Source organism: Hyla sarda, chromosome 1, assembly GCF_029499605.1.
Source record: "Hyla sarda isolate aHylSar1 chromosome 1, aHylSar1.hap1, whole genome shotgun sequence".
Lineage (NCBI taxonomy): Eukaryota > Metazoa > Chordata > Amphibia > Anura > Hylidae > Hyla > Hyla sarda.
The window spans coordinates 534318513-534334725 of NC_079189.1; the positions used below are offsets into that span (position 1 = coordinate 534318513).

At 40.3% G+C, this 16213-nt stretch overlaps 1 protein-coding gene across 3 annotated transcripts in view; it reads left to right on the plus strand.

The window, feature by feature from the left end:
• The window catches only part of IQGAP2 (IQ motif containing GTPase activating protein 2), a 293295-nt gene that overhangs the window by 233059 nt on the left and 44023 nt on the right, over nt 1–16213 (plus strand). For all 3 annotated transcript variants that reach the window (XM_056540352.1, XM_056540362.1, XM_056540373.1), the window contains 5 exons: nt 3721–3870; nt 8401–8564; nt 9111–9335; nt 10689–10829; nt 14463–14547. In XM_056540352.1, coding sequence (XP_056396327.1) covers nt 3721–3870; nt 8401–8564; nt 9111–9335; nt 10689–10829; nt 14463–14547 — 765 coding nt within the window. The remainder of the gene's footprint in view (nt 1–3720; nt 3871–8400; nt 8565–9110; nt 9336–10688; nt 10830–14462; nt 14548–16213) is intronic.

The window sequence follows — 16213 nt, forward strand, 5'->3', positions numbered from 1 at the left end:
AGGGTAGGCCAGGATTAGTAAAAAACCACATGGCTGCTTTCTTCCAGTAACAGCGCCACACCATTATATGGTTTTTGTTGGATATTGCAGTTCGGCTCTATTGAAGGAAATCCAATACCACACATCTTGTGGACAGTATTGGCACAATTATGGAAGAGTGTCACCATGGCTTATCGAGAACCTGTACAACCAATGAAAACTGATATGAAACAAGCAATACATAATATTACCTGTTACAGGATGTTATACATGACTTGTATACCTAAGGCTAAGGGTGCTTTCACACTACGATTGTAGTGTACGGTTGCTGGATCCGGTTGGGAGGGGCGAAAACCGGACGCTCCCGTATCCCAGCCGGATCTGGCCCGAACCCCATTCATTTCAATGAGCCGACCGGAGTCAAAGCGTTTGACTCCGGTTGTCTAATTTTTCCCCGAATACGGTTTTCTGACCGGACCTAGAACCGTGGTATACCACGGTTTTAGGTCCAGTCAGAAAACTGTATACGGGGCAAAAATGAGACAACCGGAGTCGGCGTTTGACTCCGGTCGGCTCATTGAAATGAATGGGGTTCGGGACAGATCCGACTGGGATACTGGAGCGGCCGGTTTTCGCCCCTCCCAACCGGATCCAGCAACCGTACACTACAATCGTAGTTTGAAAGCACCCTTAGCTAAAGCAGTACAACCATCTTAGGCTCTGTTCATACTTCCTTTTGAGTATATTCAAAGGATATCCTAGAGGATACCTCTGACAGTATTCCACTTTTTTTATTTTTTTATTTCACTCCAGGCTACTATTGTAAACTGTGTGAACTATGTGTTTGTTATTATTTTTTATTTATTTTTTGCCTCTGCGTCCCTCTGCATCACAAAGTGTAATAGACTATAAGAATGCTAATGCATAGCAGCTCAGTGTATGCCAAAAAGACACTTTTGTGAGATAGGAGTAGTTCATGTTTTCTATGTTGAGAATGCTGCCAATTATACTTCCAACAGGTTTATAAACGAAACAATAATTTCCAGACCTTAACACTGGACATGTCCTTGACAGTTTTTCGTGCCCTAATAGAAAATACCAATACTAATGTTTTAAGGCCTTAAAGGAGTACTCTGGTGGAAAACACAATTTTGTATTAAAATCAACTGGTGCCAAAGAGTTATACAGATTTTTAAATTACATTTATTTAAAAATCTTAATCCTTCCAGTACTTATTAGCTGCTGTATGCTACAGAGGAGTTTGTGTAGATCTTTTCAGTCTGACACAGTGCTCTCTGCTGCCTCCTCTGTCCATGTTAGGAACAGTCTGGAGCAGGAGCAAATCCCCATAGCAAACCTCTCTTTCTCTCGACAGTTTCTGACATGGACAGAGGTGTCAGCAGTGAGCACTGTGGTCAGACAAAAAAGTACTGTACAACTTTGTCTGTAGTATACAACAGCTAAGTACTGAAAGGGTTAAGATTTTTAAATAGAAGTAATTTTACAGGTCTGTTTAACGTTTTGGCACCAGTTGATTTAAAAAAAAAAAAAGTTTTTTACTGGAGTACCCCTTTAAAGTATGGGCAGATTTTATTGTCTCTTTAGTTCAGAAATACTAAATCCTGTCTCTAAAAATAATTGTGAATAAAAAACTAATTTGTCAGGGGTTAGAAAAACATGTCTGCTTAGATCCAAGTGCAGTGACACAACTGTCCCACAAGGTGTATTGCAGCTCATTAACTTAAAAGCATGCAACCAGTGATGTCTCGGGCAGCAGGATATATGTTTTAATTTTTGCACCACTGCCAAAAATGTACAAATTTACTATTTTAGGGTGCATTCCCACGTGGCATATTTTGCTGCGTATTTTGCTGCGTATTTTGCTGCGTATTTGCTGCGTATTTGCTGCTGCGTATTTTCCTACCCATTGACTTCAACAGGGAAAATAAAATACGCAGCAGCAAATACGCAGCAAATACGCTAAGTGGGAATGTACCCTTAGGATTGGCTAAAAACCACTTTTCTTGCACTGCCTCTTTTGAGGGCTCCTTTAAAACTACAACTCCAAAATAATAATTATTACCCAGTTGGGACAAGGGTAAGTTACAACTTAAACCCCGGGATCAAAAGTACCCCTATTATTACCCCACCCTAAAACATCACTTTTATCAACTTGTTTATTAAAAGGTAGAACCAAAAAAGATCTTTAAAAACACCAGTGTCACCAGTCCAAACATAATAGGTATAAGTCACTGTGACATGAGGGTAGCTAGCACCCACAATCGTATAACAGTGGAGTATCACATCACATATATATATATATATATATATATATATATATATATATATACATAGGGGAATATGCAAATCAGCTCATTACATCACCTTTTCAGGCGATGTTCCCTGGTATCAGCTTAGCTCCAGTTACGGAATATAAAAAGCTAAGCGGGATTAATGCCAAGACAGAACTCTCTCTCCAGAAGGAAAGAGCACCCATCTGCAGACAGCTGTTTCGGGGTACAGCTGTCTGCAGATGGGTGCTTTTTCCTTCTGGAGAGTGAGTTCTGGCTTGGCATTAATCCTGATTAGCTTTTTATATTCCGTAACTGGAGCTAAGCTGATACCAGGGAACATCGCCTGAAACGTTGATGTAATGAGCTGATTTGCATATTCCCCTACCCAGAATGCCTGCGGAGTGCTTAGTGGCCCTTGAAAGCTCCGTCACACCAGGAGTGGGGAACTCTCCCTGAGTTAAATACTCATCCCGTTTGTGTGTGTGTGTGATATATATATATATATATATATATATATATACATACTGTTGATGGCCGCAATCTTTACAACAAGTATAATAAAAATGTGACCGGTGACACAAGCTTATTAAATACTCAGACAAATAGCCCTTCTGACTCATTTCGCTCCTCAGAGCTTATCAGCATGAAAAACTTAGCGAATCCCAGTTAAAGGGGTACTCCACCCCTAGACATCTTATCCCCTATCCAAAGGATCCCAAGTGGCAGGACCCCAGCGATCTCGACTGCAGCACCCCAAACATCCGGTGCATGGAGCGAACTTCGCTCCGTGCCGGATGACTGGATGACTCCCATAGACTTGCATTGAGGGGCGTGGCTGTGATGTCACCAGCCTCCAGCGCTGCACCAGACTCTCTAAACGAACGCCGGGTGCTGCAGGGAGATCGCAGGGGTCCCCAGTGGCGGGACCCCAGTGATGAGACATCTTATCCCCTATCCTTTTGATAAGGGGATAAGATGTCTAGGGGCAGAGTACCCCTTTAAGCAATTTATAAATGTAGTAGCAGAATTGCCAACAATTGAATCCTATATAGCTGGACCACTTAATCCACTTTTCAGTTCAGTTTGAGAATGCTCCCAAATTTACCTAAGAGTGCAAATTTTTGTTCAGATTCGAATAGCTCTGCCCCCTTTTGCAGACCAGTTTGGGGAACCATGCCATTAAAAACCAGGAATGTTGGCAGGGATAAAACTGGTGACACCTATCATTGTCTAGAATGTGGACCTTCAGATGTTGCGAAACTACAACTCCCAGCATGCCCGGACAGCCTTTGGAAAACTGAAACCATAAAAATGAATGTTTTTAATTAAAGAGGAAATGTGTCATCTATGAAAGAAAAATTTGTTCACCAGGGAAAATCTGCTTAGAAATAAATGAAGGTTGTGTACATGTGTATTGCTGTATACAGATCTCTGTGTATCTCCACAGGATGTTGTGTCTCACAGCAAGAAGCTGAACAAGAAGAGCAAAGGTCAAGTAGAAGAGATGCTGACAGTAGATAAGCAGGGCATTAAAGGGCTCAGCAAAGAGAAAAGGAAGAAGCTAGAAGCATACCAGCATCTTTTTTATCTTCTGCAGGTATGTGTGTGCACTAGGTGGAATTAAAAAAATGTTTTCCTCCAGAAAGGGTTAAAGGGATTATCCAGGATAAGAAAAACATAGTGGATTTCTTCCAAAAACAGCACCAGACCTGTCCTTAAGTTGTGTGTGGTATTACAGCTCTGCTCTATTCACCTTAATGGAACTGAGCTGCAATGCGACACACAACCTGAGGGCAAGAGTGGTGCTGTTTGCTGTTTCTGGAAAAAATTAAAATAAAGCAGCTATGTTTTTATAATCCTGAGTAACACCTTTAAATTCTGTCCATGGGATGTGACTGGTCTTGGAGCTGTGCCTTATTTCAGTAAAGGGGGCAGGCTGCAATACCAGATACATTCATTGGTCAAGAGTTTTGCGGTTTAAAGCACGTGATTTTTTTATTTATCTATTTAAAGAGGATCTGTTAACCAAAATTATAAAATTGCCTTTTTATCTCCTAGCCAAGCAAGTGTATAGGAGGTGATGATGAGCTGCTCAAGTGGGACATGTGGCTATTTAGGTCAATTAATGAGGGGCTAGGAGGTAAGAGTAAGTGAGGAGGCATGCCAGGTTGTGGCACTTTAGAAGCACAGCCCCGCCTCCCTGACATTTTGCAGATAAATAAATAGGAGATTTTATAAGATTGGCAAACACCATCAGCTCAAGGTATAGTTTGTTCACATACTCGAACAGCTATCCAACAATGTTTACAGCTCTGAGCAGCACATAGAGCTGACAGATTCCCTTTAAATAATACATGGAAAGTTCTCTGTAACTGTTTTAATTTGCAGCTTTTCTTCCCGCTACAATCCATCCCTTTGGCAGCGCTTTCTTTTACATATTTTTGTACTGTGCCAGTTTACACACTGACATTTTGACCTTGACAGAGACGAGATTCTCATTAACCATGGCTTGTGGAAATCAAATAGAAAGGCAAAAGGGAAGTTCTGGGAAACCTGGGTGACCGCTCTCTATATAATGACATATGTTTAATCAAAGCCAGCATTTCACAGGGCAAAATGTCCAAACTGTTTCAAATGATGTTAGGTTTTCTAATGTAGCTTGCATCTCAGCTGTCTACAAGAATAAAAAGCTAGTAAGCCTTTGGCTACACTTTATATAGGGTCATACTTTATATAGGGTCCCACTTAAATCCACAATCCACGATAATGATCTCCCATGTACAGCAGAAGACAACTTAGAAGCCTGTCACTTGCTTCTAGGGTCTATTGATTATATCCTTATTGATAGCATAGAAGAGACACGGTTACCCGCACTCACCGCTAGGCAACAGTTGTCCGCTGTGTGCACTCTACGAGGCCAGAAGAAGGGCACACAGTGCGAAACCGCCGGCAGTCACCTCTAAGTGCCCTGCATCAGGTCTGGAACCGGTGATGTCTGTATGAGCAGTTGAAACGGAGTCGGCCAACTGGAGCCTAGCAGTGAGTGCGGGTAACCGTGTCTCTTCTATGCTATCAATAAGGATATAATCAATAGACCCTAGAAGCAAGTGACAGGCTTCTAAGTTGTCTTCTGCTGTACTTGGGAGATCATTATTGTGGAAAAGCCTGAATTTAAGTGTGTGAGTATGACCCTATATAAAGTGTAGCCAAAGGCTTACTAGCTTTTTATTCTTGTAGACATCTGAGATGCAAGCTACATTAGGAAACCTAACATAATTTGAAACAGTTTGGACATTTTGCGCTGTGAAATGCTGGCTTTGATTTAACATATGTCATTATATAGAGTGCGGTCCCCCAGGTTTCCCAAACGTTCCCTTTTGCCTTTCTATTTGATTTCCACAAGCCATGGTTAATGAGAATCTAGTCTCTGTCAAGGTCAAAATGTCAGTGTGGAAACTGACACAGTACAAAAATATGTAAAAGAAAGCTCTGCCATAGGGATGGATTGTAGCGGGAAGAAAAGCTTCTTATGGCCTCATAGAGCACACATAGCACAAAACCGCCACCAGTCGCCTCAGAGCGCCCGGCATCAGGTCTGGAACCGGTAAAGTCCGTGTGAGCAGTTGAGGCGAAGTCGGCCGACTGGAGCGGTGAGTGCGGGTAACAGTGTCTCTTCTATGCTATTTGTATTTAGTGTCTTAGTTCTTTCTGGTTCCCAGCACTGCCAGACCCGCACACTCAGGACTTCAGTCTCCCGCTGTGATAGAGGTACCGCAGCCCATCCTGACTACTTTATAACAATAGTGCCACTATATATACCTTTTGAAGTTATATATCCTTATTAAGGAGGTGCCATGTGTATACAAGAACAACTAAAATAGTGTTGCAGTTTAAGGTGGATATGTATGTGCTACATATTGATGAAGGGTGGACATTTAGGACTGGTTTCTCCAGTGGGTCTAAGGAACCCCAGTCCAATATTGAGTTTTTTGTGCCCACAAGAAGGATGGGTGAAGTAGTCCAGGCTAGCAGAGGGTAGTAGTCCCTCTGGCAAAGTCAATCGTAATGTCATGTATGGCAGGGTTGTCTTTCTAACCTGATGTGTCTTCGATTGAGGGGGTCTGCACATTTGGGGAAACTGGAGTGAGGTGTCTGGGGTTGTACCTGTGGTGTTGTGAGTATAAACAGGGGTAAACTTTACTACAAGTTCTTGCACACTCCCAGGCAATTAATTCCTTGTATGGCACAGGATTCAAAATTTACAGTTCTTTGAGCTGAAGGAATAGAAATTGTTCATAGTTTCTTTGGTAGTTTCTCTGTAAGCAGTATTACGGACTAGATGTCTTTTAGATATGCTTTTACGTACTTTTGATGATGTTGCTAGTAAAGGTATTCATATACACAGTCAAATTAAGTTAAACTTCACTGTAGATGGCCTTCACAGGTTGTTTAACTGTTGTCCAAATACATTCCTTTGGCACGGCATACGCTAAAGTTGTTTGTGACGCGATACCCATGTAGCACTGACTCCAGCTGAAAGGGCCCAGAGTTATGTGTTTATAGAAGAGTCCTTGCTCAGCCATTCCCTTTTCTGACTAGACAATTCTCCCTCCTAGAGCAGAAAAAAATTAAAAATAAAGATTTTAGGAACAATTGCTCTCTCAACATGGACTGAAGATAGTCTTGGGTAAAAACCTCCTAAACACCGCATGGTGCAGTGATCACCGCGATCCAAACCAGATCTGCCTCTGATTAAATTCTAGCATTTGGAAATTGACTTGGTTGAAGTAGGCTTTTGCTTGAACAGGTTACTAACTAGGCCCTATGGGCAGAGTGGGTAGACTGAATTGCCGGAATGATTTTCCGCCAGAGAGCCTGCTGGTGTCGCTAGGACTTTGTGGACTGCAATGCCACCCCTGTAGACGACAATGCATTTCTGAGCGCGTTTTTTTGGCGGATCCACTCAGAAATGCATTGTTGTCTATGGGGACAGCAATGAAGTCTGCGCTGTCCTAGCACCACCTACAGGTTCTCCAAGAGAAATTCCGTCCAGAGATTTCACAGTGTTAACCCGGCCTTAGGAGACTCCTCCTTTAGCCTTCTAGCAGCTTCTTCATAGAAACTAGCTGAGGTGAGTCATTTAGCCAATGTTGCATTCATCCTTACACATACATTTATGGCTCATGAGTTTTGGCACTGGCTGAAAAGAGTAAAATGTTAACCCTTACACAGTCATAACACCTCAGCATATGTAGCAGTAGACATATAGTGCAGAAAATAACAAGTTATCTATATTTAGCTCATAAAAGTGACACTTAGAGAAACATTTGTTTTTTGAATGCATAATTGTGGAGCAGTGGTGCAGATGTTGGCGTAAATCCACTGTTTGCTGCATATTTATTGCAGGTTTTACTCCTTCTGCATTGTAAGGACAAGTTGATATTTGTAAAATGCCATTCTCTTGCCTGATATTATATTCTACTGTGCTCATTCTTTCCCATGCTATCAATGTAAAAACCTTTTGGAATTGGTATCGCAACGTATTCATCAGAGTTGGTTGCAAGATGAGATCTGTGTCTCTCCTGCCACACACCACCTGTATTACACTGTCCATTTTATTATCATTCTGTCAACAAATCTCAACTACAATACAGGGTTAGTGATGTACATCAAGAAAACATAAATTAAAATGTTCTCTTAATTCTGTGTATCCAGTGAGAGGGCGAAGTTGGTAACAACAACATGCATTTTTTTTATTGGGCCCCTACATGTTATTCTACAGATGTGCTCTTTACCTGACCAGTGGAAGATTGATGTGATATTATTGTAGTGGACCACCATGGCAGACACTGTTCTATGTCATGGTCATAGTCTGTGAGCCAAAGATTTACTTTCCCATGTATTTAAATCTTTGTGTTTCCTCTTCATATATATACAATCTGCTGTGAATTCCTATTTAGGGCATTGCTGGGAAGAATATTTGTACTGTATACATTATATTATATATTACAAAAATTAATTTTAAATAAGTATCACTTAATGCACTTCACTTTGGGTCAACTAACTATTTTATTATGACTTTCTATTGTAAATCTGCACTGTGTAAATGTATAACATTGTTTTCTAGACTAACCCAACATACCTGGCCAAGCTGATTTTCCAGATGCCTCAGAATAAGTCCACTAAGTTCATGGACACTGTGATCTTTACACTGTATAACTATGCTTCCAATCAACGGGAGGAATACCTGCTTCTAAAACTCTTCGAAACTGCATTACAAGAGGAAATAAAGTATGTATTTATTATAGAACAAAAGTACTGGAAGTGACGACACCCTTTAAAACTCCAGATTTATTGCAGCCATAAAAACATCAGGAATACAAAGCGAAATAAGATCAACAGTCAACATGCAGGATTGACGCGTTTCGGGTTCATGACCCTTTAACGAAAACCTCAGGTCTTGAACCCGAAGCGCGTCAACCATGCATGTTGACCGTTGATCTTATTTCTTCTTTGTACTTTTCTTCTGTGTTGCCGAGAGAGAGACCGTGCACCCCGCCCCATGTGAGCTGACATCTGCTTCCTTTAATGTATTTATTATGTCCTACCCTGGTGGTCTCCAACCTGCAGCTCTTCAGCTGCTGCAAAGCCACACAGCAACAGATTCCACCTACACCTCACACCTGCATTGCTGGATCGTAGTAGTTCCTTTATCTTCCTGTTTATATAATGTTGTATCTAACATTTTTTTATACCTGTTAACTACAGTATCTCTGTTATTTATTATTATTTATTATATTGCTCTTTTTTTTTTTTTTTTTTTTTTTTTTTTAACAGGTCCAAAGTTGACCAGATACAAGATATAGTCACCGGGAATCCCACAGTGATAAAGATGGTGGTCAGCTTTAATCGAGGAGCCAGAGGGCAGAACACACTGCGTCAGCTCCTGGCACCTGTGGTGAAAGAGATCATTGAGGATAAATCATTGATCATCAATACCAGCCCGGTCGAGGTGTATAAGGCCTGGGTGAATCAACTTGAAACAGCCACTGGAGAAGCAAGGTTAGACTTTTGGTTTAACTAATGTAACCTATTTACTATTTTAACAAAAACAATTGCTGCACTATTCCTTTGGATTGGAGCTTCCTGTGCAGAAGACTAGAAAGGTCCTGGCCAGGATAATTTTTTGCTTTAAGGATTGTATTGGATTGGAATGGATTTACATGTCCATTCCTGAAGCAGAAATTAATCATCATGAAGACCTTTGATTGACAATTTTGCTTTGATTCCACAAGGATTCCAGACAGAATTTCCACATGGAAATGCTGCTTAAATCTGCTTCAGATTACTTGTGTACCATGGTTTATGCAGAAGTAGAGATAATTCCGTAAGGAAATTCAGCAGAGTGGACAAGCCCTTAAAGGGATTAAAGGGTTTGTTTAAACACAATTTTATATGGAAATGTGCTCAGGCAGAGCCAACATATGAAGAATCCCCCTCTGACACTGTTCTAGCTGTGCCCGATCCTGCTGTACAGCACTTCTTGGTTTTGGTCGGGACCCGAGGAAGGACCCACTCTGCCAATCACTGCCTGAGCACATATTTATATAAATAAAAAGCTAGTCACTGAATACTCCCTTGAATCATAGGGACCACAATATTACAATGAAAACAAATTACAGAGCCGGTGGTCAGCTAGCAGTCACATGAGCTGCAGGGCCCAAGCCATTTTCTTATGAAAGAAAAAAAGAAATTAGGGACGTTAACATGCTTTCATAGTGCCTTACCCAACAAATCACTGGGGTGGTCTCCAGTGGGTTCTGCCTGCCCCTCCAGCCTTGGTTGATAGGCCTATCCATGTTTTGGAATAGAAAAAGATCTATCAATAAAGGCCATTGGGGTGAGAAAAGCCACAAAGACTGTTCCAATGACTCTTGATTAAGCCAGCATGAAAGTGATGACAGGGAAAGGAGTATTCCGGAATAAAAAAAAAAATCTTATGTTGCTGGAGCTGCATAAAAATAGAAAAACAACCTGTACTGGTCTCCAGCAGCTCCCATTCAGCTTCTTCTAGTCCCTTAATGCTTCTGTCTTCTTCTTCTCCTTCTGAGACAGGAGCTTAGTGCAGGAGCTGGCTGAGACTGGACACCAATGTGGCCATTGTCCGTTGGGGTGGGCAGGTCCTGCACAGAGCTATTGTATTGGAAGAGGGCAGGAAATTGGGGAAGTGGATTTTTATTTTTCATTCTATTGATATGCGGGCGGTCCCATCAGTACATATAGATATATATTTATTTATTTTTTAAACACTGGAATAACCCTTAAATAACCTACTTGTGAAGAGGGGTAAAGAATAAAATAAAGGAATAAATGTGCTAAATGTGTTAATGACAAAGGTGTTGTAATTCCTTTCAGCAAGCTACCTTACGACGTCACCACTGAGCAGGCGTTGTCACATCCTGAAGTTGTCAGTAAACTGGAGTCTTCAATTCAGAGTTTACGTACTGTGACAGACAAAGTTCTGCAATCCATTTTCTCCTCCCTGGATCTCATTCCGTGAGTATTCTCATACTTGTTTATATGTAGTCTGGAGGTACATTGGTATAGATATTATTTATAATATCTTAATAATAGTCTTATTGTCTTAATGAGAATAAAAGAAAAACAGTATTACAGCTCACTGTTACTTTTCTACGTTCGCCCTCCACGTCCTACACCACGTCAGGTGCATGAAATTCAGCACAGCCATTGTGTGAGCAATTATCCTAGATGACTAAGGCTCTGTGATGAGCCGAAACGCGTCAGCTCTGTCTACTCTACCCTTTTGTACCTTGGTGCACATGAAATAAAGCTGATTCTTTTAAACGGGAGCCGCGCTGGACACCTTTCTTTGTTGTCCACATTTGCATCAGTGTAGTCCACACCAGTCCGGGCACTGCAGGACATAGGAGGGGAGCTGAACGTTTGTGCACAGCTCTTCAATTATCCTGGAGGAATCTTTCCACGGAGAGAAAATGTTGGGAAAAACTAAAGTCCAGCACTCCAAGTGTAGGAAAAATATATCAAAAAATTGTGAGGCTGGATCGCACAGGCTGTTAAGTCAGTGTAGTACTGACAGTTATACTGTGCTGCAGTACAGATGTACTGCAACATAGTATAACCTGTAAAAAGTGTAAAAGTAAAAAAAATAAATAAAAGGTTTTTAAATAAATTAATAAAGTTTAAAAAATGCCCCTTTCACAATAAAACCCTATATTCTCACCCAAAAAAGTAAAACACGCCCAAACCTATACATAATAGGTATTGCCACATCCGTAATGACTTGTATGATAAAACAATAATGGTATTTATCCCTCACGGTGAACCGTAAAAAAAAAAAAACGCATATTTTGGTCTAAAACGTGAAATAAAAAAGATCAAAAGGTAGCATGAATCACCAAATAGGTACCAATAAAAAGTACAGCTTGTCCCGCAAAAAAAATAAGTCCTCACACAATGGCTGAAAAATAAAACGTTATGGCTGTCAGAACATGACAACACAAAAAAAAGGGTAAAAAAGGATTTTGTTTAGAAAAGGAAAAATAACAATATATATATATATATATATATATATATATATTTATTTATCAATTGGGTATCACCATAATCATATGTCATGTGATCAAAGGGAGCATGGCTATGCTGCAGTGGATGGTTTGACCGATGTGTGGGAGAAAAATAAGTTACTTCCGACCTTGAAACAAAGGGTCTTGGGGATTTTAGTCTAAGGGGGGCCCATGGAAACGGGAAGTAAACAGTTCCCAAAAACAAGCCAGCAGCGTGATGGGGGACACAGGAAACATTTACCACCAACACAAGCACAGATTCTTGGTAAGCCTGTCCATTACTGTATGACACTTAATAACTAAAGTCACCTTATGTTGGATAACCTCTTTAAAGGGGTACTTTGGTGGAAAACATTATTTATTTTTTAATTCATTTTCAAATCAACCGGTGCCAGAAAGTTAAACAGATTTGTAAATTACTTCAATATAAAAATTTTAATCCTTCCAGTACTTATCAGCTGTATGCTCCAGAGGAAGTTGAGTTGTTCTTTTCAGTTTGAGCACAGTGCTCTTTGCTAACATCTCTGTCCAGAGCAGGAGCAAATCCCCATAGCAAACCTATCCTGCTCTGGACAGTTCCTGACATGGACAGAGGTGTCAGCAAAGAGCAATGTTGTCAGACTGAAAAGAATGGCTCAACTTCCTCTGTAGTATACAGCATCTGATAAGTACTGGAAAGATTTTTTTTTTTTTTTTTTTTAAATAGAAGTAATTTGTAAATCTGTTTTAACTTTCTGGCACCAGTTGATTTGGAAAAAAAAATGTTTTCCAACGGAGTACCCCTTAAAACAGCTAGCAGATATTTTCTCCACCACATGACACCTTTTTATATACTGGAGGGCGAAACTGTAATTTTTTAAGCATCTTGAAGATTGTGCATCTTCTATTCAAAGGAATGGTTATTTTCTGTGTACACACCTGCTAACCCTATGCTGGGGGCTAATGGTAACTTCAGTTTATTTTGGCATTTCTAGCTAGGGTATTTATGATCTCATCTTATCCAGTTCAGCAATGATCAGGTTTCTTCCTTAAGTTAAACTTCCCAAAATACGACCAAGCAAGTAATGATAAGCATATGTTCAGTCAGTGCTATAAATAGCCCTGTTCTTGCCTGACCTTTTTTTTTTTTTTTTTTACTTGCGGAGCTCTTAGCATGCATCAATGTACAGCTAGTACATGAGTATGCTAACAAACTGCAGTACAGTGTCTGTGTTGTCTGGTAAATGTCATGTTATCGTAGCTGGTCTAGTATTAGAAATATGTAAATAGACCATGGATTCAGTTCATTCATCTCTGATACAAATACCTTGTATGTCACTTTGGACAAGGATCTTGAACTGGGAACCCTAAATGTCATAGCTGGAATGTGGCTAAAATTTATACACGTGTTGAGAAGATAGGATCTTTTTGTATCTATTACACAACATATACTGTATGTGACCGTCATTGTAATAAGCAGAAACCCTTAAAAAGAAAGATATTTGCATTTCTAATACTTAGGGTGTGAATGTTCCCACCTGGCTTACTTGTGTGTAGGAAGGCCTTTCCATAGTATTCTAGTTCTAGAAGACACAAGGAACCATAGGAATAGTGTAAATCAGATTAAAAAGTACCTGTCATGAGCTTGTTAAAATGTATAATCTCCCCAGATCACCCCCCCCCCCCCAAATCATGATAAACCATCCCCTGCCTTTATTTATATTATATTTTAGTTTTCTACCTTCATATTGCTCTGTATTTTCTGCTCAGTCTCAGTCAGATTCACAGAAGGGAAGGGGTGTTCCCCAGCAGGCTGTGACATCATCTGAAGCCATACAGGGGAGAACTTCCTCCCTCACTCTGCTACACACAGCCCAGAGCAGTTCAGCCCTCAGCACTCCAGACTGCATTTCCTGATTTTGGACTTCTGCCAGGCCAGCAGGAATCCAAAGTCTGTGCAAGAGATGGGGGGGAAATGTGCTCTGGACAAGTAGGGAGACACCTAGTGGCAGCTTTTTTAAACACAAATAAAACATAGAAAACATAATTTCCTTTAAACAAAGTACATTATAAAGATGTTTTATTTACCATAAGGAGTGCAATAGCAAAAATGAGTTTTAATGACAGTGCCCATTTAAGGCATCAGTCACATTGTTTAGGTCTGTGCCTCTGGTATAGAATGAATATTGTCACAAAAGGAGTCAAAAGTCTGTTCACAGAGTACCCATTGACTTAAATAACCATATCCCGACATATATACCAGTGGTGGAGACTTAAACACATGACACAACTAGAGGATAACCGGTATGTACAGATGAGGAGGTGGGAGGAAGACAACCGGTAAAGGTATAAATATACTTAGGTAGATTATAGACCATTTTCTACAGTTTCCGATTTGGTTGCAAATTTTTGCCTCATTTTACAGTAGGAGAACCTGCTTTGGGCCCATTATGTAATATGCGCCAAACACATTAAATATTTATGCTTGTAATATCTGTATTATTATTACCAGAGTACCCTGTGGAGCAAAAGCCTTGGTATTAGAGTAAGTAACTGCTCACCAGTCCTGATAATAAAAATTCTCCATCTTTTACTTTACCTGAAGGTATGGAATGAGATACGTGGCAAAGGTTCTGAAGAACTCCCTGCATGAGAAATTTCCTGATGCCACAGAGGATGAACTCCTAAAGGTCGGTGGTTTTACTGCAGACTTTTCCAGTTGTCAATTGTTAGTATTTGTCTCAATTTGTGAGTGACAATAAATCTTTATTATATACAAAAAATATTGTGTTACAAGGCCGAACCACCTCCACAACAGCGCCACTGTACTTACTGAAAAGGAGCTACACTAAGCATTAGACCTCTGTTGGAACCTATGGGTAATTGATCCTTTTGGTGATCAAGAGCGCGCATGCGCTCAAAATGCGTCCATTTGTGGTGTGTTGCCGGCTAGGTGGTGTGATGTTTGTACTTCTTATACTTTTAATCATTTGCAATAAAACATTGAAGTTTTAAGGTCCTGCTGGATTATCTACTTCTTCATAATTGATTAGGATCTACTTTTGGCATGATTAGAGAACAGACTTCAGAGAGGTTAGTTTCTGATCCTCTACCCGATGGTCACTGTTGACTTATACAAGGCTTACACTCATGACAGGTTTTGTTACAATGTTGAAACATTTGTTTGAAATTTGAAACAATGTTTCCAAAAACAGAGAGAGTAGGTAACAGATCAAGTCCTTCAAGGAAAAGAAAAAGGACAAATCCCAAATATAATTAATATTGCTGCTTTTGGTTCTAAGTCACCACGATACACACTAGGGTGTCTCGTTATTCCAACTTTTTTAATCAAATCCTAATACCTGGCAAAAATTTACCACCCATAAGGGCATCTTACATGTAAAATTTGGTTCTGATCAAACAATATCTTCTGTTTCCCATAGGAGCTTCATGTTTTTTGTTATAAAAAAAAAAAAGTGCCTTCAATTGTGATTGTAGTGTATCAAGTGGCTCAGAGCCTCCCACGTGGAGGTGGCTGCATCTCGGGCTCCTTCCAAGCCCTTCCCAACCTTGTGCGATCTAATCTGAGTGGTCTTCAGTAGGAAAGCTAGTATAAAATTGAGCCTTATTGTCAAATTTGGGCGAGGTCTAGATAATAGTAGATATAGGTGCCAATGGACTACATACACTCGTGGACACCTCTGTCACAAGTTTCATAGTCCCCTCCACTGTCATTGTATGGCATGGGTATTAAGTGAAAGACCACCCTGGCACTGTGTTATCAGGCTGGGAAAGCTTGTCTATGAGTTGTTTGTTTGGGACTGTGAGCTGACATCAGGATTATCCTAGGTCATAATTAGAATTGAGAAAGTCAAATTTGTTCCAAATTTCATGAAAAATTTGATTCGGACCAAATCCGAACTTCGGCTCAATTCTAAATAACAAATTTCTTCATTAGCGGCACCCCTGCGATCACAGCTCTCTGCGGGAAATATGAATATGTGTATATATACGTCAGTCCAGGGGACCATAGAAGAGCGGCCGCATCTATACATTATACAGGAGGATCGCAACGGGTGTCAGAAGTGACACGGGCGATCTGTCAATTAATACAGGTACTACTACTCCCATCATTGAACAGTGTGTTCCATGCTGGGAGTATTAGTACTACCTATAAAAAAATTGTCTTTAATTTTCGGGAGAGGGCAGGGACCAGAAAATTCAGTGCATTTCATAATTTTCGTTCTAAATTATTTTTTTTATTTTCACTTAACTTTTTTAGCCCCATTTTTTATATTGAGCACTGAATTTTCTGGTCCCTACCTGCTCACGAAAATTGAAAGACCAAAAAAATGT